At 53.6% G+C, this 27,006-nt stretch overlaps 1 protein-coding gene across 1 annotated transcript in view; it reads left to right on the forward strand.

The window, feature by feature from the left end:
• Megf6 (multiple EGF like domains 6) overlaps positions 1–27,006 on the forward strand; it is a 99,793-nt gene that overhangs the window by 32,866 nt on the left and 39,921 nt on the right. Inside the window, exon 4 of the mRNA XM_059256303.1 lies at positions 17,131–17,253. Coding sequence (XP_059112286.1) covers positions 17,131–17,253 — 123 coding nt within the window. The remainder of the gene's footprint in view (positions 1–17,130; positions 17,254–27,006) is intronic.

Here is a 27,006-nt window from a genome sequence, read left to right on the forward strand (position 1 = left end):
CTGCTTTGTTCCTGGTGGCATGAGCACCCCTTGGTGATGAGAGCCCCTGGGGGCTGGGCACAGTGAAGGCACCATGCCCTCAGTTAAGAAGGTGGTACTGAGAGCACATGGCATTGGAGATGGCCGTCCCTACACGGTGCTCAGAACCCATGTGACCCTGGACCCACAGAAGAGAGACCCTCACGGCGTTCAGTCCAGACTGCCCCTCTGTTGAGCTCTGTGTATATGATCTTCTCTACAGGTCGTGAGTGTCCCTGTAAAACAGGGCCAGGGTCCCAGGCATTCTGTGGTGCCTGGGCCAGAGGAGTTTTCTGTAAGATTTCCTCATCTCACCCTGTAGATGAGGAAACCGACATTTACAGGGGTAATGCCCAGACACTGAGCTCTTTAGAGGACTCCAGTGTGGCCATCTGAGTGTGCAGGACTGAGCTGGTGGCTTGCTTTTCCTTGGCTGAGTTGCAGGGCTGGTGTAGACTGTGGGCAGGGGCTGGGCAAGGGCTCTGCTCTGCCTATAGCTCTGGCCCTGCATTCTCTTGGTATGTGGGGAAAGTGCTTGGCTCGAGGCTTTTCTGTAGCCTGTGGTAGGAACATCCTTACCTCTTGGTCCTGCCCACTCAGGATCTCCTTGCCAGACTTCAGACCGGGGCCTGTCAGGTGCTGAGGATTTGAACTTGGCCCTAGCCAGATACTGTTTCCTGTGGGCCACTGGGGCTGTAAGCCACACCTGGAGAAATACAGGATGCAGAATTTGCTGGGCAGGGTAAGAGGTCAGTGAAGACATACCTTAACCATGTCTGCTATGGACCTATATAGCTAGATAGTGGCCATGATCGTGGTTGCATGGGGCTGTGTGTGGTGACCCCCAGGGATGAGGAGGGCTGTGCTATGGGGAGTGGGAATACTTGGTTGGGTACCTGTGACCACACAAAGGAGAGCAAAGGGATTCTTTCTTGTCACTGTGTCCAGTGGGTAGCCTCTGAAGGCTGCTTTCAAAGGGTCTTAGTGTGGTCCCCATGACCTGGATGCTCGAGGTGGGCAGCCTCATGGCGGCCCAGGGACTGTACTGAACGGGTCTTGGTGACTGCCTCTCCTGTAGTTGTCCTAGTTGATACCCTCTGCGCCTCTGGAGAAGGGGCCTAGAACTTACAGTCCCAACTATATCTGCCCTCCTTAGGGTTGCTGGCCTCTTGTCCCTTATTGCTAGAGCTGGGGCGCCCAGCTTTCCATCTCTTCCAGACTTTTCCCTGGGTGGCAGGGAATGTTAATGGAGGAGCCCTTAAACAGGTAGGTCCAGCATTGGGCAGATTTAGAGGTTCACGGATCCCCTCTTGGAAGAAGAGCTCAGGGTCCTGCTTCCTTTGGTGCTTTGTATTCAGGGTGGTGCGCTGGTGCCCTCTGGTGGCGATAATAGGGCAGTGCAGGCTTATGGCTGCCTAGGATTTGGGTCATTAGTATTACCTAAAAATAGTTATGACAGGGACAGAGTGGGCTGAGGGTCTCTGCCCTGTTGAGCTTCATTCCTGCATTGCTCACCTACTCTTGACAATGTCCAACAATGCCCATGATGATCTGATGCATCGTCTTCCCAGGACTTGGGGACAGTAGGAGAAATGGCAAGGCCTAGACCCCCCCACCCCACCCCCACCTGTCCAGAAATCTATTATTGGATCTCACCAGGGTTTGGCCAGCCAGACCAACCCGAGCCCTTTCCTCTGAAGTCTGCACCATGATATTAGAAGTAATAGGGGAGAGATATTTGGACACTGGAGGCAAGGGAGAGGTGGGGCTGGAAGGTTCGGGGGTGGGGGGGGTGACATGGCACAGACTTGGCGTGGGTCCAGGGTGACTCTGCCAACCTGTGCAGAGTGGCAAGCATGGTCGGGGAGGGGCTGGTCACAGGTCTGTCGGCCCTGTTAGGAGTAGGGTACAAAATGCATGTTTTGAGGGCTCCCTCTTGTTGTGGAAGGCAAGAGCGTGGGGAGCAGAAGGTCCAGGGAGGGGGTGGAGTTATGTGGGGAGATGGCAGGTGGGGCTGGGGCTAGGCTTGTCTGTGTTGACAGTAGTCCAGGATGGAGAAATAGAACCCAGTGTGATATGGACAAGGGAAGTAGGTCCCTGTTAGTGTGGACCCTGGGTATGGGGAGGGTTCTTAGAGGCTCTTGGAACCTTGAACCAGGGAGGGTTGGGGAAGGAATAGGTGAGTTGGGGGCATGAGAATGGGTGTGTTGGGGAAGAGCCCTGGGGAAGAGGACTCAAGCCTTCAGGGTGCTGGACACAGGGTGGGCAGGGCCACACCCTTCCCTCTCCAGACATGGTACAGCCTGGGCCTGCTCTGTCTCCAGGTTGCCTTATGAAGAATGGACAACCCTCACTCCCCCAGCTATTCTACCTCTTACCCCTCCCCCATGCATTTTCCCCTGTGTGTGTATGTGTCTGTCTGTCTATCTGTGTGTATGTGTCTGTCTGTCTGTGTGTATGTGTCTGTCTGTCTGTGTCTGTCTGTTTCTATGTGTTTGTGTATGTCTGTGTGTCTAGGTATCTCTGTTTGTGTGTGTGTGAGTATCTGTGTGTGTGTGTGATCTGTATTTGTCTGTGTATGTGTGTCTATGTCTGTGTGTGTGTGTGTGTGTGTGTGTGTGATCTGTATTTGTCTGTGTATGTGTGTCTATGTCTGTGTGTGTGTGTCTGTGTGTGTCTGTGTGTGTGTACTGTGAGTTGTACTCCTGAAGGTTTCATGTTGACTGTAAATCTTCCTCTGTCACCCTCCTCCTTATTCGTGAAGCCAGGCTCTCTCAGCTGAACCCAGAGCTCACCCATGTGGCTAATCAGCCATCTTACTCTAGGAGATGCCCCACCTCTGTCTTCGCAGTGCTGGAATCACAGATGGGCTGCTACAGGTGCTGGGGATTTGAACTCCAGCCCTCACACTTGGCACAGCAGCATTTCACTCACTGGTCTGCCTCTTAGTTCTAATACCCCGAGCATTGACTTCATTGCTGCTCTGCAGGGCGTCCTGTGGTGTGATGTTGTTTCTAGAACTTACGTCCAAACCAGATGTATGGACTGAAATCCAAGTCCAGTCTCTCTGCCTTCAGCAAGCATTCCCTCGACAAGTGCTTGTTGGCCTTTACTCTGCTCCAGGCTATATACTACAGTTCTGTGATGTGGCCTGTTTACAGGGACCTGTATCCAGCAGGAAGGCAGATGGAACAGGCCACTCCCAGAGACACATGGCCAGCCTGGGGCCAGTACTGACTGCGAGGTCAGGGCTAGTCAATAGGCAGGGAGACTAAGAAAGGTATGGTGGCACCAGATGAGGGTGGGCAGAAGTCCCCAGGAGGTTAGGCTTCCCCGGGAGACATGGGTGGCCTCTCTGGAGAGATCTTCAGCCAAGTCCTGGGCTCCTGGGATAGCCAGTGTCCTTCTCTAGAGCAAGTGCATGGAGGAACTGCTGATCTGGCCATCTGTGCTGGATGGGGCAAGTCAGATGCTGGCTAGAGGACCATAAGTATGCAGCTCTCCCTTATAAACCCAGAGTGTGAGCGGACAGCTGGCCAGCTCTGGCTAAGGCTGACACCCAGGGCGGGTTCCCAGCCAGGACCAGCCCCATCCCTGGCAGCATGCTGAGCTCTGCTGGAGGGAGTCATAGGAAAGTGAAGAGCGCCCCCAGATGCTCCAGTTCTTGGCCCAGAAACTGAGCAAGAGGCAAAGCTGATCATAGCCGGTCATCCAGACCGTGAGGAAAACATGGGTTGAGATCTTCCAAGACCCAGGAGAACCAGAAGTCAGTGTCCCTGGCAGAATGACAAAGGAAGAGTGGGACAGACAGTGAGGTAGAGACAAGGCACACCAGTGAGGACTCCCAGCATGCCTGGCCCCAGTGTGCTGCTAGCTTAGTCCTGCTTGGCCCTGGTCCCCTGCTACAGTCCTCCCTCCTGGCAGAGAAATGAAAGGTCCAGAGTCATGGCCACGGCGGCGAGTGAAGACCTGGACATTTGGGGGATCTCAGGAATGTTCTTGGCGTCTTCTGAGCTTTTTACATCTTGTCTTGTTTTCTGGGAAACAAATGGAAAAGAAAAAAAAAATCCAAAGCCCATTTCTACAGTTTTGGATGCTGATGTGTATAAACAGGGAACCTGACAGATCTTGGAAAGGCGTGGGAGGTGGGAGGGCCTGCTGGGGAGGCCTGTGCACCCCATGGTTTTGGTCGTGGTTCTGCAGCTGCTTCAGCTGTCTAGGGTGGAGGCTCTTTCCCTGGACACTCAGGGAGAGTTTTCCATCCTATGCGTCTAACTTAGAATTTAGATGTACCCTACCCTGGCACCTTGGAACCCACTTTCATCTCCGAGTGGGCATTGTGTCAACTACCTGTGAGGTGTCTGCATGAAGAGCCTCTTGTTGGTGCTGGGTGGTTTTGGCTGTGACAGTGATTCCCACTGCCTGTGACAAGTGCTGGGATTGCTGAGTCCTGGGCTAAAGGCAGGAGGAAGCAGGAATCTTTCTGGTCTTGTCTGGTGGCTCCACTTCCTGAGCAGTCTCAGTGATGCTTTTGTGTGGAGCCTTTGGGTCCTGTCCCACCCTGTCACCCACGTGTCTGACCTATCATGATGTCTTTCCCCCTCATTTATCTTGGACCTCAGCTCCTGGCTGAGAGGAAGCCCAGAGTTGCCCCTCAGCTGTCAGGCTGTCAGAGTGCAGTGTGGTCCTCCCTCCACTGCCCTCCACGTTAAGCTGGAGGTTGGAAGCTCCTTCCACGTCCTTGGCCAGAGCCAGTGGCGTTCTCCACGGCACAGACCTTACTGTTCCCAAAAAGTCTGTCTCTCCTGCTGGGCAAAGCCTTCCTTCCCTTGGGGCAGCGTCTAAGGAGCTGTCACCCAGGGCCTCCTCTGTGCCTGGCCTAAGGGTGGAGCAGGGAGCCTGGGGCTTTGCCCTGCCCTCTAGAGATCCTAGAACTGTGGACAGGTGTGGGTCTGAGGGCACTGGGGCCCAGGGAGGGAGGCCATCTGTGGAGGAGCCTCCCTGTCTCAACCAGAGCTATCAGCCAGCTGCTCCTGTAGCCACCACAGTGAGAGGGCCTGTGACGTTCCTCAAGAGGTTGCCCAATGATCTTGATGTCCAGCCAGGTGAGGGAGGCCTTTTAGGCTATTTCTGGACCACCATGTCTTGCCTTCAAGTTGCCCTGACCATAGGCCATGGGCGTGTGTGGGTTGTGTGGGATGTGTGGAGTGGGAGGTGGGAGAGAGTGAGAGAGAGAGAGAGAGAGAGAGAGAGAGAGAGAGAGAGAGAGAGAGAGAGAGAGAGAGAGAGAGAGTGAGTGAGAGTTTTGGCTCCCAGCCTTCCCTCCATCTCCAGCTTCCTGTTGGAAAATACATTGAAAGCCTAGCTCATCAACTGTGCATGGTTCACTGAAGTGAACTGATATAAGCTGGCTACATCCATACTTGTGCTTCCAACTTCTAACATCTTGGAAGGGGAAGAAGTTAAAAAGCCAGAGTTTGGGCAGGTGAAGACCAGAGTTCCATCCCTGGGAGCCACGTAGTGGAAGGAGAGACTGGAGTCCCACAAGCTGTCCTTTGACTTCCACGTGAGCACTGTGGCATTAATGTTCACACACATACATGCACATGAAATAAATAGAAAAAAGATATAATGTGAAAAGTTGGAGCTCTCTAGGCACTAGGGAGAAAGGGACAGGAGACAGGAGACATGGAGGGCAGTGAAATATGCTGTGCTCTCAGAGGACCTATGTCACTATGCCTGTTCAGACCTCTGGAATGTGTAACGCCCAGCGTGAATCCTGATATGGACCATGAACTTGGGGTGACAGCTCTTTTGCACAAATGTACCCCACAATGTGGTATTAATAAGAAGAGAAGGCTCAGCAGCTAATAACACTGGCTGCTCTTCCAGAGGACCCAGGTTCAATTCCTAGTATCCACATGATGGCTCACAGCCATTTGTAACTCCAATCCCAGGGTATCCAACATCCTCTTCTGGCCTCCATGGACACCAAGCAAACATGTGTTGTACAGACATGCATGCAACCCAACACCCATACACATACAATAATAACAAAATATTTTAAAAGTAAGGAAAGAATTATGGGTGGTGGTGTAAGGGGACATAAGGGACTCTCCACTTTTTGAATTTTTCTATAACCCCAAACTGTTCCAGAAACAAAAACAAAAATGAAAGAAAGAGAAAGAAAGACAGAAAGACAAAAAAAGACAGGAAGAAAGCAGGACCATTCAGATACCTCAGCAGGTAAAGGCACTGAAATCCTGAATTCTATACCCTAGGCCCATGTAGTAGAAGGAGAGAACAGATTCTCATGAGCTGTTCTCCGACTTCCCACATGCATGCCATGGTAGTCACTTGTGTATGTGTTCATGTACACACACACACACACACACACACACACACACACACACATACACACACACACGCGCGTGCACACACAGGCATACACAGTCATTGGATCTCCCTGGAACTGTAGCTACTGATGGCTGTGAGCTACCCACTGTAGGTCCTGGGAATTGAACTCAGGTCCTCTGAGAGGCCCTCCTCATCTGTAAAGGACCATTTCTGCTTGTTGCTTAGGGCATTGCCTGATGCTTGTGTTCTCCGAGGATGGACTGGACTGATTTGGTCTTTGTCTGGCTCCACGCTTCACAAAGCTGTTTGGTTTGTGGCTGTGGTCATCACAGATGCTCACACGTTTATGAAAGGGCCACGCGCTGAGATCCAGTAGTGTCATTGTGGCTGAGCAGATGGTGGTGGTGGTAGCGTGAGGCTGACAGTCTGCTGCAGAGCCACTCAGGGTGAGGTGGAGTTCTTAAGTGGTTTCTCTACACCCTGAAGCTCATTTTAAGGACAGACTGAGCATCCCCAACTTGTGCTCACATGCTGTTAAGGTCCAATGCTTTCCTTCTGCTGGGTCCCAACTATCACCATTGCACAATGAGATATATTTTTATGAAGGAGTGAGGGGTCCTCTGAGGTATTCTTGAAGGAATGCCTCCTGCTTAGGCTCAGGTGAAAGACCAGAAGCTCAGTGATGTGAAACTAGAGAGTTGGGTTGCTAGCCCATGAATTCCTGCCCCTCCACCCCCCCCACCCCCCCACCGCCCCAACACACACACAAAACAGTTGTTCCCACAATACTTTAAGACTAAAGCAGAGGATCTCATTGGAAAATGTAGACAGTGGCCCCACCCATCACAACCAGCACTTGGGGAAGGGACCCAGTCACATGGCAGAAACACTTTTCCCATGCAAAAGGGACCTTTGTAATGCCTTTAGATAGAACACCTATCTATTTCTGAGAGAGTGGGAATGGGAAGCACATGCATGTTGTGGCATTCACACACACACACACACACACACACACGCACACACACACACACACACACACGCGCACGCGCGCGCACACACACACACACACACACACACACACACACACACACGCCATTGAATCTCCCAGGAGCTGGTGCCTGTGGTGGCGCACCTTCCCTGAGCCGGTTTCTTCCGAACTACTTCTGCCATGAGGATGTTCCTTCCAGAAAAACTTCCCCGATAATGCTCCTCTAGGCTCCTCTTTGGCTTCTCACCATCCCATGATTCTTTGTTTATCCCATCTTGCTCGCCTGGGGCCAGGCCTCCCAATGCTTGTTCTGGAGGGGTCCTGGTATGGATGACCTCTCACCCTACTCCTACTAGTTTGTGTTAAGGTGGACAGGGTCTGGTGGGAATCAGCCCGGACTGTTCTAGCTGCCCCAGGCTGGTGGGACTCCTGAACAGAGATAACCACCCAGGAAGGTATGCAGGCAGTGGAAGCAGGCTTGTTCCAGCAGTGGCTCTGCTGGGCACTGTTCCCTCCCCTGCGCTGAGAGCCAAGGGCAGGCTCCAGCCCGGAGCAGTAGGCAGAGGCTGCTGAGTGCTGGCTTGTTTTTCCATTTTGAAGGTAATCCACACCTAGTGACAGTATTAACTTCTCTGTTACCATTCAGACTAGCACAAATGGGAGATTTTGAAGATTTCCACCTCATGGTTCTATGCAGTAGATTCCCGCACCGAATTCAATCACCTATCTTCTGTAGCTCTGGAAAAATCACAGCCCAGCCTTGTGTAGCTTCCCGGGGTCTCATCTACATCGGTCTGGGGCTCCTTTCTCCACCCTCAGACTCAGGGTACGACACCCGCCTCTGACTCTGACCTCATCTCTCTCTTGCCCACTCACAGGACCCCGTGTGGTCACAGTGAACACCTCCAGACGACTTCAGCAGCTTAGCAACACTTGTTCCAGTAGCCCAGCCCCACCTTGATGATGTAGCATCGCATGTTTATAGGCCTTAGGGGTGGGAGGCACGCATCTCAGGGGCCAGCATTGCAGCAACCCAACACTGGGAAGCAGAACAAGAAGAGCAATTGCAGCCTCACCTCCAAAGCCTAGAACATGTACATTCTGGGAGCCCTGTACTTAGCTATCTGCCTATCTCTAGTCTGGGGCCTCCTGCCTGCCAGCACCGTCATTTGTGTGAGGCACCCCACCCAAGTACTCCAGTGCAGGATGGAGGCTGGTGTGGTCAGATTTGTCCTCAGGCCCTTGCTGAGTGTCTCTTGCTGGACCCACAGGCTGTTCTGGGCCCAAAGGGCAGCCCTCCCTGGGCTTCACTGACAGAGCAGACAAGAGGCTAGGGTGGGACTGTGTGGGGTGGGGGGGTGGGGGGCTACAGGCTGCTTTACTGTGCAGGAACTTCCCCCATCCCTGTGTGTGCTCCAGCCCTGGGAGAGGTAACAGAATGCTGAGTTCCATCCTGTGAAGTCTTGGATATAGCAGTTACTGTCTGTGTTTCATAAAACCAGAATGGCAGACACTTCCTGCCTCCAGGGAGTTCAGGGGGCTCTTTGGGTCAAGGTTATGGGCCTTACATAGAGCTCTCGGTTACATGGGATGGGCCACTCTGACCCCTTCTCAGCCACAATCAGAAAAGCAGAGCATGGGCTCTTAGCCTATAGATACAACCCAGATCTCTGCGTCTGGGTCACCCAGTGACAGGTTGGGCCTGGCCTGTTTCGGAGAGGGGCCTCTGCTGGCTAAGACTTTGGTCTGGTTCTAGGGTTCTAGGTCAGTCCTAGAGGGCTAGTGTGCCAACTGCAGACCTGGAGTGGATGGGCCGAGCTCTTCCACAGGTGGGGATAGGGGACACTTATTGGCGTTGGTTTTCCTGTGAGCAGCGTGTATTGGCGTTGGTTTTCCTGTGAGCAGCGTGTGTACACAGGTGCTGACAACTGTCTTCTTGACAGAGGCACAGGGAGGTCCATCCTGTCCCCTGTCACTCCACCTTGCGGATGTTTCCCTGAGAGTCCTGCACCATAGTCTTGCCTGTGACCCCAGGGAGAGCTGTGGTACAGGCCACAGCATGTGTCTGGACTGACAGCCAGTGCACTGAGAAAGTTCTAGTCCACCCTGTGGTGTTCCCAGCATGTTTCTTAAGAGACAGCTCCTGGGGCCTACCACAGTTCCCAGGTCCCCCTATAACCAAGTGTGATGACCGGCGTCTTGGTTCTGGCCGTCTTGGGCCTGGGTTAGGTAGGACCCTGGGGTTGTGGTGGCTCCTGATTTGGGTCTGTGTAGATTTACTCTAGTGGCCCAGCTAGGTCTTTTTGTTGTGTGCTCCCGCATCTAGGGTGAGAGAATGAAGAACTACAGAGGTTTAAGGGTCACCACAGTCCTCCTGCAGCCTGGAGGTCCAGCCAGCTCAGAACTCTAGCCCATGGATCCTTGCCCAGCTTCTGAGTATCCACCAAAACACCATCAGGCGTGAAGTGCCCAAGGTTCAAGAGGGCACTTGGGCCTGGCATGTGTGGGTGTTTGTGTCCAGGACTATGAGCCCTGCCCAGCTCTGACCTTCATTGGTTATAGGCAGTGTGCCTTGGCTCCTGGAAACCACAGTGGCTGCTTTCCACAGGCCCTGGGAGCAGCTTGGGGACATTCTGAGTGGTAGCTTGGTGGCTACCCAAATGTGTGGGTGATCTCTTTTGAGTGGCCCTGGGTAGATGGATGTCCATTGCTGGGCCTTGGCTATAGTTCTGAGAAGTGGCCCTTGGTCCCTCCTGCTTTAAGGGAGTAGGTAGGAAAGGCCCAGCAGAGCTTGGGGGTTCTGCCTGTCCTATCTCTGCTCTGGGGAAGTATGACCAAGCCAAAGGGTATGGACCAGCAGCCTCCAAGCCAGGGAATTGACACCTAGTATCACTGGCTGATCTCAGCCCTGGCTTTAGGATAGAGGTTTGGGAGATATGATCAATGTTACAGTCTTGAGAGGGAGAGATCAGCCGTGATTCACAAGAGTCCTGTGTGCCATTACAAGGGTCCTCTTTGGAGGGATGGAAATTAGGCATGATAGAGAAGTGATGTGGCCGTGGAGGCAGAGGTTGGAGCGATGTGGGGGAGAATGGGGGCTGGGCAGGGGGACCAGAGATTCTAGAGGGAGTATATCCCCCTTGCCGATGCCCTGATTTGGCTTAGTGACAGGATATAGGCTCATTGACTGTTAGAGCTGAGAGAGAGCAAAATCATTGTTTATGCGACCTGGTTAGTGTTTTGTTTTGTTTTTTAAATTAAACTTTATTTATATGAGTGTTTTGCCTGCATGTGTATATGTGCACTGCATGTGTGCTTGGTGCCTGCAGAGGGCAGAAGAGGGTGTTGGATTCCCTGTTACTGGAGTTACAGACCATGTGGATGCTAAGAACCAAGCTGAGTCTTCTGCAAGAGTAGCCAGTGCTCTTAACAACTAAGCCACTTCCTGAGTCCCGGTTGGTGGTGCTTTGTGACAATAGTGACAGGAACTACCCCTATAATTCCAGGATACCTTGAAGTCCCCAGCTGACCCCAGGTGCATCATTACCAACCCCTGGTCCAGTCCAGGCTCTAGGCTGTCTCAGCTCTGCCTGCTGACATTTGCCAGGCACCTGTGAGCTTGCACATACATCTCTTTCTGTCTGGTTGGACTTAACTCACCAGACCCTACCTCACCTCTGCTGTCCTACCTTCCACAGAGAGCAGCCACTGAGAGCAGCCTCTCTTGTCACCAGCTGAACAGCATTGCTAACCCCCAGTCACTGTCCTTGTCATTTCCTGTATCCCCAAAGCTGGCATAGATCCCCACTGTCTTCCTAAAAAGATCTGTTTCCCTGTCCCTGAGGCCAGACACCTGCCACAGCATTTGGCATGGTGCACAGGAAGGGAGGCATGGCGGCTTCCTAGGGATAGGAGTTGTGGGGCGTGGGGGGGGGGACGTGGGTGCTCAGCCCCACCCTAGCAACACCCCTGAGCTTGTTTAGCCTAGAGTGCTGAGCGGGCATGTCGGCCCTGTAGAGCAAGCTCACACAGAGGTTCCCAATTGTCCCACTGCCCCCTGAGGGAAGGAGGGGCCCCATCCGGGCTCTGAAGTGGAACATTCCTAGGGAGGCACATTCCTGGGGAGGTAGAAAAGAGGCCCAGCCAATGCATCTTGCCCAGACCAGTCTCCTGGAGTGTTGTTGGCTGAAGGGATGTCCCTGGGATTGTCTCTCAGTCTGGCACAGCAAAGTGAGGGGCTGCCCACCCCTGACCCCCAGGGAGGTGCCTTCCAGACCTCCCAGGCTCAGGTTCTTTCTGAAGCCCCTTGTACCTGCAGCCAGCCCCTTGCTCTCCTTTGGAGCTCTGGGTGGCTGACTCTAGTCCAGCTGGTTTGCATCAGCTCTTGGCTGAGACTCAGGGAGCAGCAGCCTCAGCCTGTCTGGGTGACACCTGGCTATAGGAAGAGGGGATTCTTGGCCTCATAAATCCTGGCTCCTGACAGGCAGCCTGAGGCTTCAGGTGGGCAGACAGGATCAGGTAGAACTGTCCCCACAGGCCCACGAGTTGAAGCCCTGGCTGTCTCCCCTATCCAGTGGGTGTGGGCAGCCCCTTTGGGTGTCCCAGCCCATGTTCTGTACAGCAAGGCCTCCTGGTGAGGGAAGCTCTTCTTCATAGGCGTGTGTGTGTGTGTGTGTGTGTGTGTGTGTGTGTGTAGTAATGGGGAGGTACATCCTTTGGCTGAGCCCTCCCCTTTTCTGTTCCTCCTGAAGATTTCTAGAAAGGACGTATTGATATGCCAAGAGCCCAGTTATGAGGTCATCAGGTCATCCACAGTGGTCTAGTGAGAGTAGCCAAGGGCAGGCCTAGGTTCTGCAGGAAGGTCTCATAGGCTAGGAGCCTCTTGCTCAAGGTGGGAGAGCTGGTGACCCTAGTCTCAAGGCCCTGGGAGTCCAGCAGGAGGCAGGTGGGCCCTTCCCTGTACTTTTGGAAAGGGACTGTGTCCTCTAGCCCAGCATGCCAGCTAAGTGGACCTTGCTGCTCGTCCTTGGGCCAAGCCTGAGCTGTGGAGAGGATGGGCCTTAAGGGAAGCACCCCCATGGGTAGGGGGTTGTTGGATATTGCCTTCAACTGTGGGGTACCTGGGGAGCAGAGCTAGATGGGTGAGGCAAGTTGCCTGCCCATCAAGCCATTCTCCCAGACTGTGGCTCCTATTTTCTTGGGCATCTTCCAGGTCTTCTTTTTAGGTTGCCCCGCTGTTTCTGGGCGCTGTTCTGGACCCTAGTCACATTGCTATTCTGGGCCCAGGCCCAGATACTTTAATGATGTCATGTTCTCATAGCTCTCTGGGTCCTTCCTGGTCACTAGTTTTCTCCTCAGAACCTAGAGCTTGGAGAAGACAGCTGCCTGGGGTAGAGGAAGGGACAGATGAAACCAGGATCATAGGCTTGGATTCATGTTTCATCCCGCCTATGGCTAGGGGCAGAGTGCTAAGCAGGCTGTGTCCCAATGGTAAAGTGGGTGTCAAGGACTGAGCCACAGCACTCCTGGTGCAGAGAAAGGTTTCTGGGTTGTAACTTGATGGTGGTGTCCAGCTTGGAGCCCAGTGCAGAGTGGTGGCATTGCCCTAGCACTCGGCTCTTGGGATCCATATCTAGTGTGGAGTGGGGGAGGGGGATAAATCTTTTAAGTACCAGACAATGACCCTGGGCAGGGACTGTCTCCACACAGCTGCTTCTCCTGTGTGTGTGAGCTACAGCCTCCCCTGCTTCCCCCCAGTTTCTGGCCTCTGCCCCCATCCAGCTCCCCTGATGGTCTCCTGTAGAGGACATTGTGTGAAGTTGCCTTCACCCTGTGGGGTCGGGGCATGTGTGGGGAAGGAGAGGCTGCAGTGTCTTGTCCTTGGTGGGCTGTTTGCTGAAGGACCCTCAGGGCTGGAATGACACATTGAAGCCAGCTTTGACAGGAAGAGAGGAAGGCTGGGCATCCTGGGGACATGCATCCCTGGGAGAGGATTCCAAACTGACTTGTCGGAAGTCCATCTATCAGACAGCGGCTGTTGGGGCCTGAGGGACATGTAGACGTGGACCAGCTCAGGGCCTGGCCTTGTACTGTTCTTAGTGTTTTGTTAGAATTGCTTCTCCAGGGGGAGGGGAGTTCCCCACACATCACATCTCCTGCTGGCCTCCTTATGGCCCTGTCTGACACTCCCAGCAACCTCCATCCTAGATGATTAATGACGGCCAAGTGGGCCAAGCATGCAGCCTGTCCCCTGGGGTCTGCACTGGCCTTGGCTGTTTGTCTGTGCTTCCTAGAACTAGGCTTTGTCCTCTGCAGTGGGCCCCCATAGAAGCCCCATGGCATCTCACTGTATTAGAGGGCTGTGCCCAGGTCTGACAGGACTGAATCTGTGGGGTGCCTGCCACAGCCTTGGCTCTGCTCGGTGGAGATGCTGTGTGTGACAGTGCTGCCCACTTTCACATCCATGCCACACTTGAGGTCCTGGCAGCCAATCTGAGAACCCCACCAATGTACCCTCTGGCATCTTACGTTGATGGATGGGCAGGTGAGGATGCGTCAGCCTTTTCAGGTTGAGCATCAAGATGCCAAGTGTCTTAGTGGCTTGGTACTTATTCATGTGGAGTCACTGTACTGGGGCCTGAGCTGCAGAGGGACCCAGGCCCCACTTTTCCCTTTGCGTCCAAATCCCCAAGCAGTGGGGCACGCCTCGTGTGAAGATCATTTCCTCTTCTGTTTAAATTGAGGTGAACTTCCCATTATGAAGATCAACCCTTGGCGCTCAGGCTTCAGTGGTACCTACAGCGCTTTTGTCTCCTTGGTGGAGAGCCCTGTCATCAGTGGTGGTTCACAGCACCAGCTTGTCATCTGCTTTCTATATTGTGACTTGTCCCATGCGAATAGCATGGCAGCACAGTGTGTGGCCCCTAGGACCGGCTCCCTTCACTTCTCACAACCTGGGAACCCGTAGGGGGCTGCTCCAAGGAGTGACATTGACGTGAGGAAGGCAGAGCATTGCAAAGAGGGTGTCCTCGTGAACCATTGTGGGGACATCCCAGTGGACCATGGAGTTGTCCTAGTGCACTGTGGAGGTGTCTTAGTAAGCTGTTGTGGGGGGGTGGTGGATATCCTTGTGAACTGTAGGGACATCCTAGTGAGCTGTGAGTGGACTCAAGGGGGCCAAGGTCCAAGGTGTTTTTCCCCCAAAGGCACATGAGGGTTGCATATATTGTCTTGAAATGACAATCCTTAGCCACCAGAATTAAAACATTAGGGATGATGCCAGCCAAGACTGCAAGGGCAGCTACTTGGTGGACCTCTGTGCTAGGTTCTAGGTCTGCCTCCAGTGGAGTCAGCTGTGAGGGTTCTTGCTTCAGATGTGCATGCACGCCAATGTCACAGCCTCCCAGCTACATTGAGAGGATTTCATGAAAGCGCCTACCCAAAGCATGGAAATCCTGTCTTTGCAGGCCATCACTCCCAGGAACAGGTGATAAATGGGACATTCTCACAAGTGCTATGGAGGGCAGGGCAGACCTCAAAGGGGCAATTTACACAAGAGTGATGGGGCGGGGGTCTCTACTGAACAGTTTACTAAGAACTTGAAATGTAGCACGGGGACCTTCCTTAGCCATCCCCACCTCTGAAATGTCCCCATCACTGCCCAGATGGCCAACTGGCCCTGGTTATGTACATAGAAGGGTACTCAGCTGGGGAACCTGCCCACTCTGCCCTGTTCTCCTGGTTCCTGGTTGTGACGATTGTTACAGCCTGGGAGGGAGAATAGGGGTGAGTGCTCTGGCTTCTGTCCTGGAGCTCTTGTGTGTGGAATTTATATATTGTCTTGAAATGACAATCCTTAGCCACCAGAATTAAAACATTAGGGATGATGCCAGCCAAGACTGCAAGGGCAGCTGGGGAACCTGCCCACTCTGCCCTGTTCTCCTGGTTCCTGGTTGTGACGATTGTTACAGCCTCTTTCCCATAGCCCCTGTGGGCCGGGGCTGGAGACAGGAACCCCGAGATGGGTTCCTGAGGGTTACATATCCAGTTGTGGATGCCCCCCCCAGTGCAGGTGATAAGGGCTGTGGGGACCCAGAGCAGAGCTCAGGCTAGCCCAAGACTGAAGGGAGCTACTCAGGGCTGCTCAGGATAGGGCCCCCTAGCAGCTGCTATGGTGACAGGGCAGCAAATGTCTATCCTGGGTACCAGGCACTGTGAACCTCACTGTGTGCCAAGTTCAGGGCTTTTCCTGTAGACATGCAGAACCCCTGAGGCTCTGAGCTGCAGGGGACATTCTTACTCTGGTGTCCGCTTGGCCAAGGTATGGTCTTGTAAGGTTCCCTAACCTGGACCCAGGGCCCATACAGTACTGTGAGAGGACCTTGGTCTGTGACCCTGACCTGCAAGTCCCCACCGGCCTCCTCTCCAACTTCCCACACAGTGGTCTGAATGACAGGACAAGCCTAGAAGCTGTATTGTGCCTCATATCCTGTCCCGCCAGCCTGGCTTTGGTGCTGTCTCCTCAGGCCAGCAGACGGGGACCCTAGGCACCCCAGCCATGACCTCTGCTGAGACTGTGTAACTCTCCAGGAATTCCTAAGAAATTCCCACTGTAGACTTTACAGGGCTGGTGGCTGCATTCCAAGACTCCAGAGGCAGCTGGCCAGTGTCCTTTGGCCACCACTGTTCTCATGGGCCTGTGGGTATCTCTGAGGTCCTTGGCTTAGCTTCGGGAGGTTCTTCTAGGGGCCCTCCTGAAGAGATACTAGGGCCCCTGGGCAAGCTTTGGGCCAGCTCAGGCCTGAGAGTGCCTGCACCTGGTTCTGTCTACTACCTGTGCACAGCTGGGAAGGGGTTGGCTTCCCTTCCAGCAATAGCATACGGCAGGTAGAATAAAGGCTTAGCCATGTGTGCCTATGACATGGTGGGGTATCCCTCGCCCTGAGCCTGCCTCAAAATTACAGGGGAGAGCTCAGCACTTGGAGATTGGTGGTTGGGGACACTGGAGGAGCCTCCCTGGACTCAACTAGAGGCAGTCTGACCAGGCAGTAGACAGAGGCACTGGATACTGACTCAACATATGATGGTCTACACATTTGTGAGCTGTTCTAACACCCCTGAGCCTCCTCAGAACCCTGGCCCCTTCAGTCCAGGACTAGCCAATGGGGTGAAGCACCATTGCTCCTGTGTAAGACTGGACCCAGGCAGGAGTCCCCCACCTCAGCTGGCCGTATGCCTACTCAAGTAGCCACCCATGCTCTGTACCCGTAAGAGCTGGTGGAGGAAAGGGAGCCGTGGGCTCAGGACCTGGCTCATTGCCTTCCCTAGCCTGACACAGCTCCACCTGATCCTAGGAGCATAAAGGGAGACCAGAGCTGTCATGGTGGGACTAGGGTGTTGATTCCATTGGCAAGGTCCTGGCAGCTGTGAAGAGGGATCATGTGGGGTCCTCTAGCTTCAGAGCAAAGGGAGGCTGGTTTCTTGGAAAGCCTGATGCTGCACAGGTTGTCCACCACAGCACACAGGATGCTTTGGGGCTAACATCATTGGTTGTAGCTGCTCAGATAGTGTCCTTTAGGCCCATTAATTACACTGGATGCTAGGAGAGCCACTTCCCTGGGTGCCTGGGTGGAGGAGAGGGGATGGCAGCATGGCTCTGGGCCTGTTCATTGGGTCCCTCTTTGGGGCCTGTCCTGTTAGCTAATATCCCCCATCCCTTGGGGACTGAGTTTCCATGGCCAAACGTTTATCTGCTTTTCTCACCACAGATGTAGATGAGTGTGCCAGTGCCAACGGGGGCTGTGAAGGCCCATGCTGCAACACTGTGGGCGGTTTTTACTGCCGCTGCCCACCTGGCTCCCAGCTGCAGGGGGATGGCAAAGCCTGCCAAGGTAGGACCTGTCTGTTGCTCTGCCTGAGGAGGGGAGGTGGGAAAGTCGGTGGTGGGAGCCAGGGGCAAGCCCAAGCTAGTACTAGGTGCTAAAGTCCCAATGGGGGAAGGGCCTACATCCCTGTGGATGCCAGGCGACACCGATGGGAACCTCGCCTGTCAAGGACTGTCAGAGGCCTGGGGCTGGAAGCAACTTGCCAGCTCTGAACCGGCCCCTTTAACTCCGCCCCAACATTGCTGGCAGGCTGTCAGCAAAATCAAGACCAGACAGAAGGCGATCCTGGGGAGACACAGGGAACAGAGAGGGGAGGGAGCAGGAGGATGGAGGAGGCCCTGCTGTCCCCAGCCCCTCATTCTCTGGCTGCCCTGACATCTGAACCCAGGGCTGGTTTGAAGAGCTGAGCCTGTTTGGGGCTTCTGGGCCTGGGTCAACAGCCTGTCTGCTCCCTGTATCAGACGGTCACTTTCGTCTCGTGCCCTAGAATGTCCTCAGTTAAGTGTCACACTGTCCCCAGCCATCCAACTACCCATCTGTGAACCATCTGCCCACAAGTGGGGGCCTAGCCTGCTGGACTTGGGGTTGAGAGAAGCACTGAGGCTGGGGTGTCTGCTCTGCATGAGACATTCTGGAAGAATGGATTCCCATGGTCTCCTTTCTAACTTGCTCTTAGGCCAGCAGGAGGTTGGAGGTGGGGAATGTTGCTGTGACCTAGGGTCATGTCCCAGCTGTGGAGCAGCCCTAGGGAAGTAAGTATGGGTTTGGGGATAGAGGTTCAATGTCTCAGGAGGGCAGTGCAGATCAGGGTTAGTGATTGTGTCTGTGTCCCCATGCCTGTGCGGTCAATTCCTGATGACGCCCGCAGAGCTGAGACCTCTGCTTGCGGGTCCACTTGGGCCCCATCCAGAACTTGTTGCCAGCAGAGATTTGGGGCTTGGGTTGGCATTAGAGAGGGCTCGTGATTTGAACTGGCTTAGTAAGTCAATTTGAGGGAGCAGCTTGCCCCCACCCCTGTTCTTGCATCTCTGTGGCATGGCTATGCGTAAATGCATGAGACCTTCAGTGGGCCAGAGTCCCCCACTGTGACCTATAGATGTGTCCTAGGGAGACTGGCTGGTCCCCATCAGTCAGCCTGGACAGACTCCTTCGTCACCATAAGCTGAGGTGTCTCCCTCTGAAGGAGGGAGTGATTGCTAAGCTGGTTTAAGGGGCAAACTGAAAGACTTGGTACAGACCTGGCCCTGGACGGCTTGCTGTGAGCCGGTTCATCTAATCAAGTATTGGTTATACCCTCCCCACTTGCCACCTGTCCTGCAGCTCCCTTTCCAGATGAAATCAGACTCCCTAGCCTAGCCAGGCGTTGGTGGTGCACGCCTTTAATCCCAGCACTCGGGAGGCAGAGGCAGACGGATCTCTGTGAGTTTGAGGCCAGCCTGGGCTACAGAGTGAGTTCCAGGACAGGCTCCAAAACTACACAGAGAAACCCTGTCTCGAAAAACAAAACAAACAAACAAAAACAAAACAGACTCCCTAGCCCCATGGCTTCCTTGATGGGGCTGGCCTGAGGTGGCTGTCCACTGTCCCCAGAACCTCCTCACCTTACCTGATTGGGAGTCTGGAAATCCCCACTCTTCAGTGCCACACAGAAAGCTGGGTGAAGGGCTCTGCTGAGCAATGAAGATTCCCAGCATTCCTCTGGTCTGACTCCTGGAGTGTATGGTGTACGGCAGTTATCTGTAGGGCTGACCAGTGCCTGGCCTGACCTAGCAGTCACTCCTGCTGATGTCTATACCTATCTGGCAGCTCTTACACAAGGGTAGATACCCAGAGCCCACTGTCTCTAGGGCCAGGCCGTGATGTGCCAGGCATAGGGTCCCTCCTGAGCCTGCAGGGAGGGCCTATCATAGCCATGAAGACACCCCAGAAGTCCTTCACATGGATATCAGATTGTGGGCCAAAGAACTCAGTGTCAGGATGAAATGGTGCTTGGGGTAGGCGTGTGCTTCTCGCCACCCAGGGTTCTCTCTGCCTAGCGTACCTGCTCCAAATTTTGGTCAGTTGCTTTGGGGTGATGCAGTGGGTCAGACAGACCTTGGCTCTGCTGAGCCCATATTTCTTATAGCCTAGGAGAGTGGGTTAGAAGCTCTACAGTGGAATTCCAAGCAGGTATGTATTAAGGCATGGGAAAGGATGTCTCCTAAAAACCTACAGAGCCCCAGAGAAAGGATTGCTACCTTCTCAGCCCATTTACACCTGTCCTGTCTGAGAAGGATGCTCTTGGGTGTGTATTAAGGGTTGCTTCCCATTATCTTCCTCCCAGAACTGGAGTTTGTAGTGTGTGCCCTGGAGCTGGTGTGCTGTGTTGATGGCCATCCAAGTGGGACATGATGTTTGGGAGCCAAGCACAGTGCCAGCAAGCCAACCAGGCCAGCCTCCACTTACGTGCCCCAGGTATGAGGTAGAAAGAGGGCAGAAGAAGGTGACGACCCAAGGCCAAAGCTGGCATCCATGGGTGCTGCTGAACTTGGGCTTTGCTTGTGCTAGGCAAGCTCTCTAAGCTGTGCCCTCAGCCCTCTTTGAGACAGGGTCTGACTAAATTACCCAGGCTCTTCTGGATCTCACTCTGTGGCCCAGGCAGGCCTAGAACTTGAGATCTTCCTGCCTCAGCCTCCTGAGCATCTGGGAATGCAGGACTGTGGCTCCAAGCTTGCTTCTGTTCCTTTCTGAGACACTGGAGTCTCTGGGGTCCCTAAGGGTAGACCAGGTCCTTGCCTCTGGCAGAGGTGGGTAGAGGCAGGGACATGACCAGATGACCGAGTCTTAGGCAGAGGATGGATTGGCCTCAGACCTTGCATTCCAGCAGCACCGGCCTTCACTCTCCTTCCTGCCTCTTCCCCGGCCCCAGCCCCACCTCCCATGGGGTTCATGCCCCAGCGCTGCAAGCTTGAGATGATTGGAGTTCTAAGTCACCTCATGGCCAAGGGGCCTCTGCTGAGAGCCAGGAGCCTGCTGTGTTTTCTGTGTTCTCTGCCAGCCCAGCCTCCTCTGGCAAATAAGTGAGGCAGCATAGCTTGTGAGGTACAGGCTGCCTGCGTGTGTGAGCACAGGCTGTAGGAAATGAAGACATCCCAGGAGGGAAGGACGGCCTTGCTTGCTCACGTGGGGAGGTGTGTGCAGAGTTGATGGTGGGGTGAGCCCAGAAACTGCTGTGAGTGATGAATAGTCACTGTAAAACTGAGTACTGGCATGGGAGTCTGGCCAGAGGTGTCTTGGCCCCGGCCCTGAGACCTGGTCCAGGCTGGGTGTGCATCATGTTTTGGGACAGGGCCGAGTCCATTCAGCTGGACTGGGTGGCCAAAGCGACACCAGCCACTGCTTCTGCCATGCTGGGTGGGATCTGGTCTCTGCTCTGGACTAGTCCTGAATAGGTAGGCCCAGGCCTATGTGTGATAGACCTATCAGGCTCTTCAGTGATACTCATTTTATTTGTTATTTATTTCGTGTGTGTATGCATGTCTGCACGTCTGTGTATGTGCGTGTGTGTGTGTGTGTGTGTGTGTGTGTGTGAGAGAGAGAGAGAGAGAGAGAGAGAGAGAGAGAGAGAGAGAGAGAGAGAGAGAACAGCCTGTGGTATTCCTTGGTCTAGAACTCACCAAGTAGGCCAGCAGCCAGTGAGCCCCAGAAGTCTCCAGGTCTCCCCCTTTCCAGATCTGGGAGTACAAGTACATGGCACCACACCCAGCCTTCATGCTAAGGTGGCAAATACTGGCTGAACCATCTTTCTTATCCTCAATAAAGCTCCTTTCTGTACACTTCAGGGCCCTGAACTCATCTCCACTTCCACTAAGTGTCTGTAGCAAAGCCATTCCGGGGCTCGCCTTTGGTGTCGTGAGGGTGGAAGGTGTGTATCTAAGCAGTAAAACAGGACAAATAGGACTTTCAGCTCTTACGTCATTAGAGGATCGAGAGGAAGTGCTTAGAGCTGAGGCCGGCATCCTCTAGCAGACTGCCAGTCCCCAGGCCAGCTCTAGAGGCGGATCATGGATGGAGATGTTCTGTTGCTTATGGATGACCAGCCTGTGTCCTAGGCCAGCACCTTCCTCTGCCTTCGCCTTCCCTAGGTCCTGATGGGGGCAGGTCCGACATCACACCTGGGGCTCCTGGCAAGTTCAGGCAAGCTCCAAGGCCATAGCTTCCCTTACCTTGTTCCTGCTTTGGCTGCACTCTGGCTTAGAGTTCATTTCTTAAACATTCTCATCAATAAGGTGGGTCCAGTCCTTACATTACACTGAATGAATGGCCTGGAGGCTCTTGTAATATTGTACCAAGGAGAATTATTCTGTCTTATTCTGAGAAGTTAGTGCTGTCAGATTGGTGGCCAGGGCTTCTCACGGCGGGGGTGGGGGGTGGGGAAGTGGGGAAAGCTTGGGAGCCCTTCCCGATTCAGGTCTATAGGTCTGCCCTCCAATGCAGGGTGCAGCTTTGCAAGAGATGCCCCAGCTGAACCCACTCCTGCCCCGAGATGAAGGAAACTGGGAAAGCGGATGACCACTGGTGCCCAGGACGGAGCTGGACAGGGCTTTCTCTGGGGAGATGGACAGCTCTCCTGGGGGAGGCTTGGTGTGCTGACCCAGGCCCTTCTCTTCCCCTTAGCTGTAGGGGTTTAAGAGTAGAGATGGGATCACCATGGGATGTTCCTGAGAAGCCTGTGGGCTCCAGCTCTTCACGGACACTACGTCATCCTCCCCAAGGAGGCTCCCCCAAACCAGGGTTCCCAAGAAGCCCATCTCACCCGCTCTCAGCTGTCACAGGGACTCCAGTTCCATTTCTGTCACACCCACAAATGTTGCCTGAGAGCTCCGCCAGGTCCTGTCTGTCCCTAGGGAGAGGAAGGAACGTGGGAAGTGAATTGCAGTTCTGATTAGGAAAGGCTGACAGCGGCTGACCCAGGCCAGCTGTACTGGTCCACAGGGAGGCCAGTGCTGCTACTTTAGACCCCTATTCTTATGCCTGACTCCTGGGGTGGCTGTATGTCTGCACCTCCTTTGCTGTGGAGCCTTCTCTGACCCCCTTGCTGTGCAGTGTCTGGATCCTGGGAAGCAGCATTCCTATGGAGTCTCCCCAAAGTCTTTAGTGCCTGTGGATTTTGTACTCCTTAGGGCAGCCTGGCCTCAGTGGACAGGAAGAGCAGTGGCTGAAACACCACACTATGCTCTTGGCACTCACAGGTACCACGTGGGTCGGCGCTGGATCACTGCTTTCTCTGGGGAAATGGACAGCTCTCCTGGGGGAGGCTTGGTGTGCTGACCCAGGCCCCTCTCTTTCCCTCAGCTGTAGGGATTTAAAGGTAGAGTTGAGATTGTTATGGAACGTTCCTGAGAAGCCCATGGACTCTAGTCCTTTGTGGACACTGTGTCATTGTCCCCAAGGAGAAATCTCTACAAGGAGGCAGATGTAACACGAATCCTAAAAGATCTTATTAATAAAAAACAAACCCGGAGCCAGGTATTGGGGTGAATGCTGAAAGATCAGAGAAACAGAACAAGCCACAGCTAACCTCACCTCGCCAACTTCTCAGCCAATCCCAATGGATCTCAGCTGAACTGCTGCTAAAAAGCCTAAAAGCTTAAAAAAGCCTCTAATTCCTGGTCCTCATGCCTTATACCTTTCTGCTTCCTGTCATCACTTCCTGGGATTTAAGGTGTGTGTCTTTCCCAAGCAATACATGAGATCTGAAGTGCTAGGATTAAAGGCGTGTGTCACCATGCCTGGCTGTTTCCAGTGTGGCCTTGAACTCACAGAGATCCAGACGGATCTCTGCCTCTGGAATGCTAGGATTAAAGGCGTGTGCTACCACTGCCTAACCTCTATCTTTAATATAGTGGCTTTCTGTTCTCTGACCCCCAGATAAGTTTATTGGGGTGCACAATATATCAACCACAAGCAGACATGCAGGAGAGGCCTCCCAAGCTTCACACACTGTTAAAGCGCTGAGCTAGAAGACAGAGGGGCAGTAGTGGCTGCAGACTGCCAAGCAGGGATGGTAAGCCCAGAGCTGGTTGGTGAAGTTCAGAGCAGCCTGAGGAGACCCACAGGGTCCTGTGCTCAGCTGCTTGCCTGGTTCCTGCTCCCTCTGGAATCCTCTCCATTCTTCTCCCAGGGACATGGGAGAGGTGTGTTGTGTTCAATCCCTGTTTCTCTGGTCAGCAATACCCAGCACATAGCTGGCGATGGTGTCTACCAATGTCCTCTGTGAACTTGGATGTTCCGTTTAATCCGTAGCATGGCAACATGAAGGGAGGTGGATGTAAGAAAGCTTAAAGGGAGCCTGTCGCTCTATCCATCCTCCAAGGAAGACCCAAGTGCCATCTGTAAGGAAAAGGCCTCACCAGATTCAGTTCTGCTAGTTTCTGTCCTGGCTCACTGTGTAATTGTTCAGTCAGTTCCTGCTGTTGATCATGCACCAAATGAGGCATTTATTTACAACAGCAAGAGTGGCCTGCTCCACGGACAGAGTTTGAGTCTGGGGAATGTGGCCACACACCTGTGGGCTCTAGAGTTAGCATGAACCTGGCCCTCTGGCCACAGAGTCATAGCTTTCTTTCTGCCAGGGCCAGAATTGAGGCTTTCCCAGTCCAGTGTCCTCTGGATATGGCAAGGAAACCCAACTACAAATGCGATCCTTCCAGGCCAGTGGCAGGATTTCCAGAGACGTCCATGGCCAAGGCCTTCCTCCATCAGAGGTGCTGAGAGTTGAAAGCTCTCATTTCCCATTGCTGGCTCACGCTTATTCCTCTAGTGAGCAAACTGGCAGGTAGACCCTTGGTTGAGGCCAAGGCAGGAAAGTAATAGCCTTCAAGGTCAATGCATTGCCAGCTCCTTGACAACAGTATAGAGGTTTGTCCCACCTTCCCAAAGTCAAGAGCACTGGGGCAGTTCTCCGGAGGACACCCCAGGATAGGCAGGTCTAGACTCTGGTCTAGCACCCTTCTTGGCAGAAGTACTGTGGGCCCAGGCAGACCTGCAGGGACGAGCTAGACATAAGAGTCAGCTAGGTTTGAAGGCCTAGGTTTGAGTCTCTGAGTGCTGACTTAAGACAGCATGACTCAGGGTCCCTCAATCCGTGGGCTGGGGCTGTGTTAGAGCACTTTCTTAGCATATACAAAGCCTTGGGTTCAATCCCCAGGACTGCACAAATTTCATGATGGCTTAAACCTACTATCTTAAACTTGGGAGGGGATGCAGGAGGACCAGAAGTTTAGGGTCACCCTCCTCTACTTTTGAGGCCAGCTTGGGGCAGTAGAGACTGCCAAAAAAAAAAAAAAAAAAGCTGGGCAGTGGTGGCGCACGCCTTTAATCCCAGCACTCGGGAGGCAGAGGCAGACGGATCTCTGTGAGTTCCAGGCCAGCCTGGTCTACAGAGTGAGATCCAGGACAGGCACCAAAACTACACAGAGAAACCCTGTCTCGAAAAACAAAACAAAACAAAAATTAAAAGAAGCTGCATTCTCAAACAGTATAAGGAAAGGAAATATACAGTAGAATGGTGGGCCCCATAGTGTTCTAGGAATCATGGCTGGTATCCCAGGGGAGGATAAGTGGTCTCTGGATTGAGAAAATGATCATCAGATGATGCAGGCAAGATCTTGCCCTGGTTCTGGAAGCTTTTGCACTGGACTAGGGGTCTTCCGGGGTGGGGAAAGGGAAGCTCCAGGCATCCCTTCTCTTGGGTCCTCCTGGTACCTCAGTTGGCCCTCCTGGCTTTGCTCCCTAGTGGTCTAGGTCTCCTCCTGAGTAGAACAGTGATTGGTGGCCCTGTTCTCTGTCTCTGTTCCCCTGCTGGGCCAATCTCTGCTTGCCCCATAGCCTCTGGCCTCTTAACTTGTTCCTGTGCAGCCATGTCTTCCCGCTGCTGTTTCTCTCAGAGCATTTGGTTTGAATGATGGCTGCACCCGCCATGCAGGCCTCATGGGATACTTTCCCTGCCTCACTCCGTCTCTTCCCCAAGGCACCCTGAGAAGTGAGACACACACTCACACACACACACACACACTCACACACACATACACACACACTCACACACACTCACACACACACTCACATACACACTCACATTCACACACTCTCACACTCACACACACTCACACACACTCACACACGCACACACGCACACTCATACACACACTCATACTCATATACACACTCACACTCACACACACTCTCACACACTCACATTCACACACACTCTCACACACTCACATTCACACACTCTCACACACACTCACACACTCACACACGCACACACTCACACACTCATACACACTCATACTCATACACACACTCACACACACTCTCACACAGGCACACACACTCACACTCACACTCACCCTCCTCTACTTTTCACCACCCCCACTTCAGACCCTGACACTTCGCCCGGGTCTCCCAACTTCACTGACTAGTGGCCAGGCCTCTTCTTCCTCACTGTCTTGCAACTTTGCTCCTACCTGCTCATATGACCTGACAAACTAATCTTGTATTCCTCAAAATGTCACTTCTAAAGGCCAAGTCAGGCCTACTTCCCCCAGGAAACTTCCCTAGTCACTAGTGTCAATTCATCCCTTCTCTGCTGAGTGCATGGGGGAGACTCAGGGGTCCATGGACATGTCTGTGGTTACTGCTCTCCCTGGACCCCAGGAAGATGGCTGACCTCCCCTAGGGTACCAATGTGTCCTTGGTAGGATTCCCATCAGGCAGTTCTGGGTCTCACACAACCACAGGGAGAGAGAACCAACAACAGACAGCCACTGAGAAACGGAGCACACATGCTCTGGGGTCACTGAATGGCTCTAGGTCTGGCCCTTGTAGTGCCTTGCTGGCATTAATCTGGCATGGGGGTCTCAGGTGCTTTGGGTGGGTCCAGTATCTCTGGGATGTACGGCCTCTTTTAGAGGCCGTGAGTCAAAACTGCTCTCCCAGGAGGCCCTTCATCTGCAAGGATAGGGGCCTCTCTTATTTCCACCTGGCCCTGCCAGGAATGGCCGTGGGCAGGAAAGGCAGCTGGATCCATTCTTCTTCCTCGGCTTGGGTGAGGAGCAGAGACCGGTAATGGGTTTACCAGAAGGCTCGCTCAGAATGATTCCAGGAGGCACAGCCAGACTCTATGTGCTCTGAGGCCAGGCGGGGGCCCTGGTACACTCTGCTCCTGAAATAACCTCCACACAGCACAGTAGGAGAAGGATTGAAAGGAATGCTGTGGAGTCTGGGCTCTGCAGGGAAGTGAGTTGAGCTATATTTGGCTGCAGATTGCAGACTGACCTCCTCTGAAGGTGAAGGGTCAGAAACAGCCAGCAGGTGCATGTGCTATCTGGGAGGAGGCTGAGGCTGAGTTCCTGTTTCCCATGCAGGCTCCAGCCCTGTTCTGTTTTCATATCTGTTGCTCTGACAAAATACCCTGATAAAAAGCAGATTATCCCAGAACTCCTGAGGCAGAGGCAGATGGATCTCTATGAGTTCGAGGTCAGCCTGGTCTCGAGTTTTAGGGCAGCCAAGGTTACACAGAGAAAAAGCAGACCAGGGGAGAAAGGGTTTATTTAGCCCACAGTTCTAGGTTACAGTCCTGGCAGCAGGGCTTCAGATCACTGGTTCCAACACATCCATAGTCAAGAGCAGAGAGAAGTGACACACGCATGCTGGTGCTCAGCTCTCTCCACTCACACGGCTCAGGCCCCACTGAATAGGAAGTGGTGCCTCCCACAC

Source organism: Peromyscus eremicus, chromosome 2 (assembly GCF_949786415.1).
Source record: "Peromyscus eremicus chromosome 2, PerEre_H2_v1, whole genome shotgun sequence".
NCBI classification, from domain to species: domain Eukaryota; kingdom Metazoa; phylum Chordata; class Mammalia; order Rodentia; family Cricetidae; genus Peromyscus; species Peromyscus eremicus.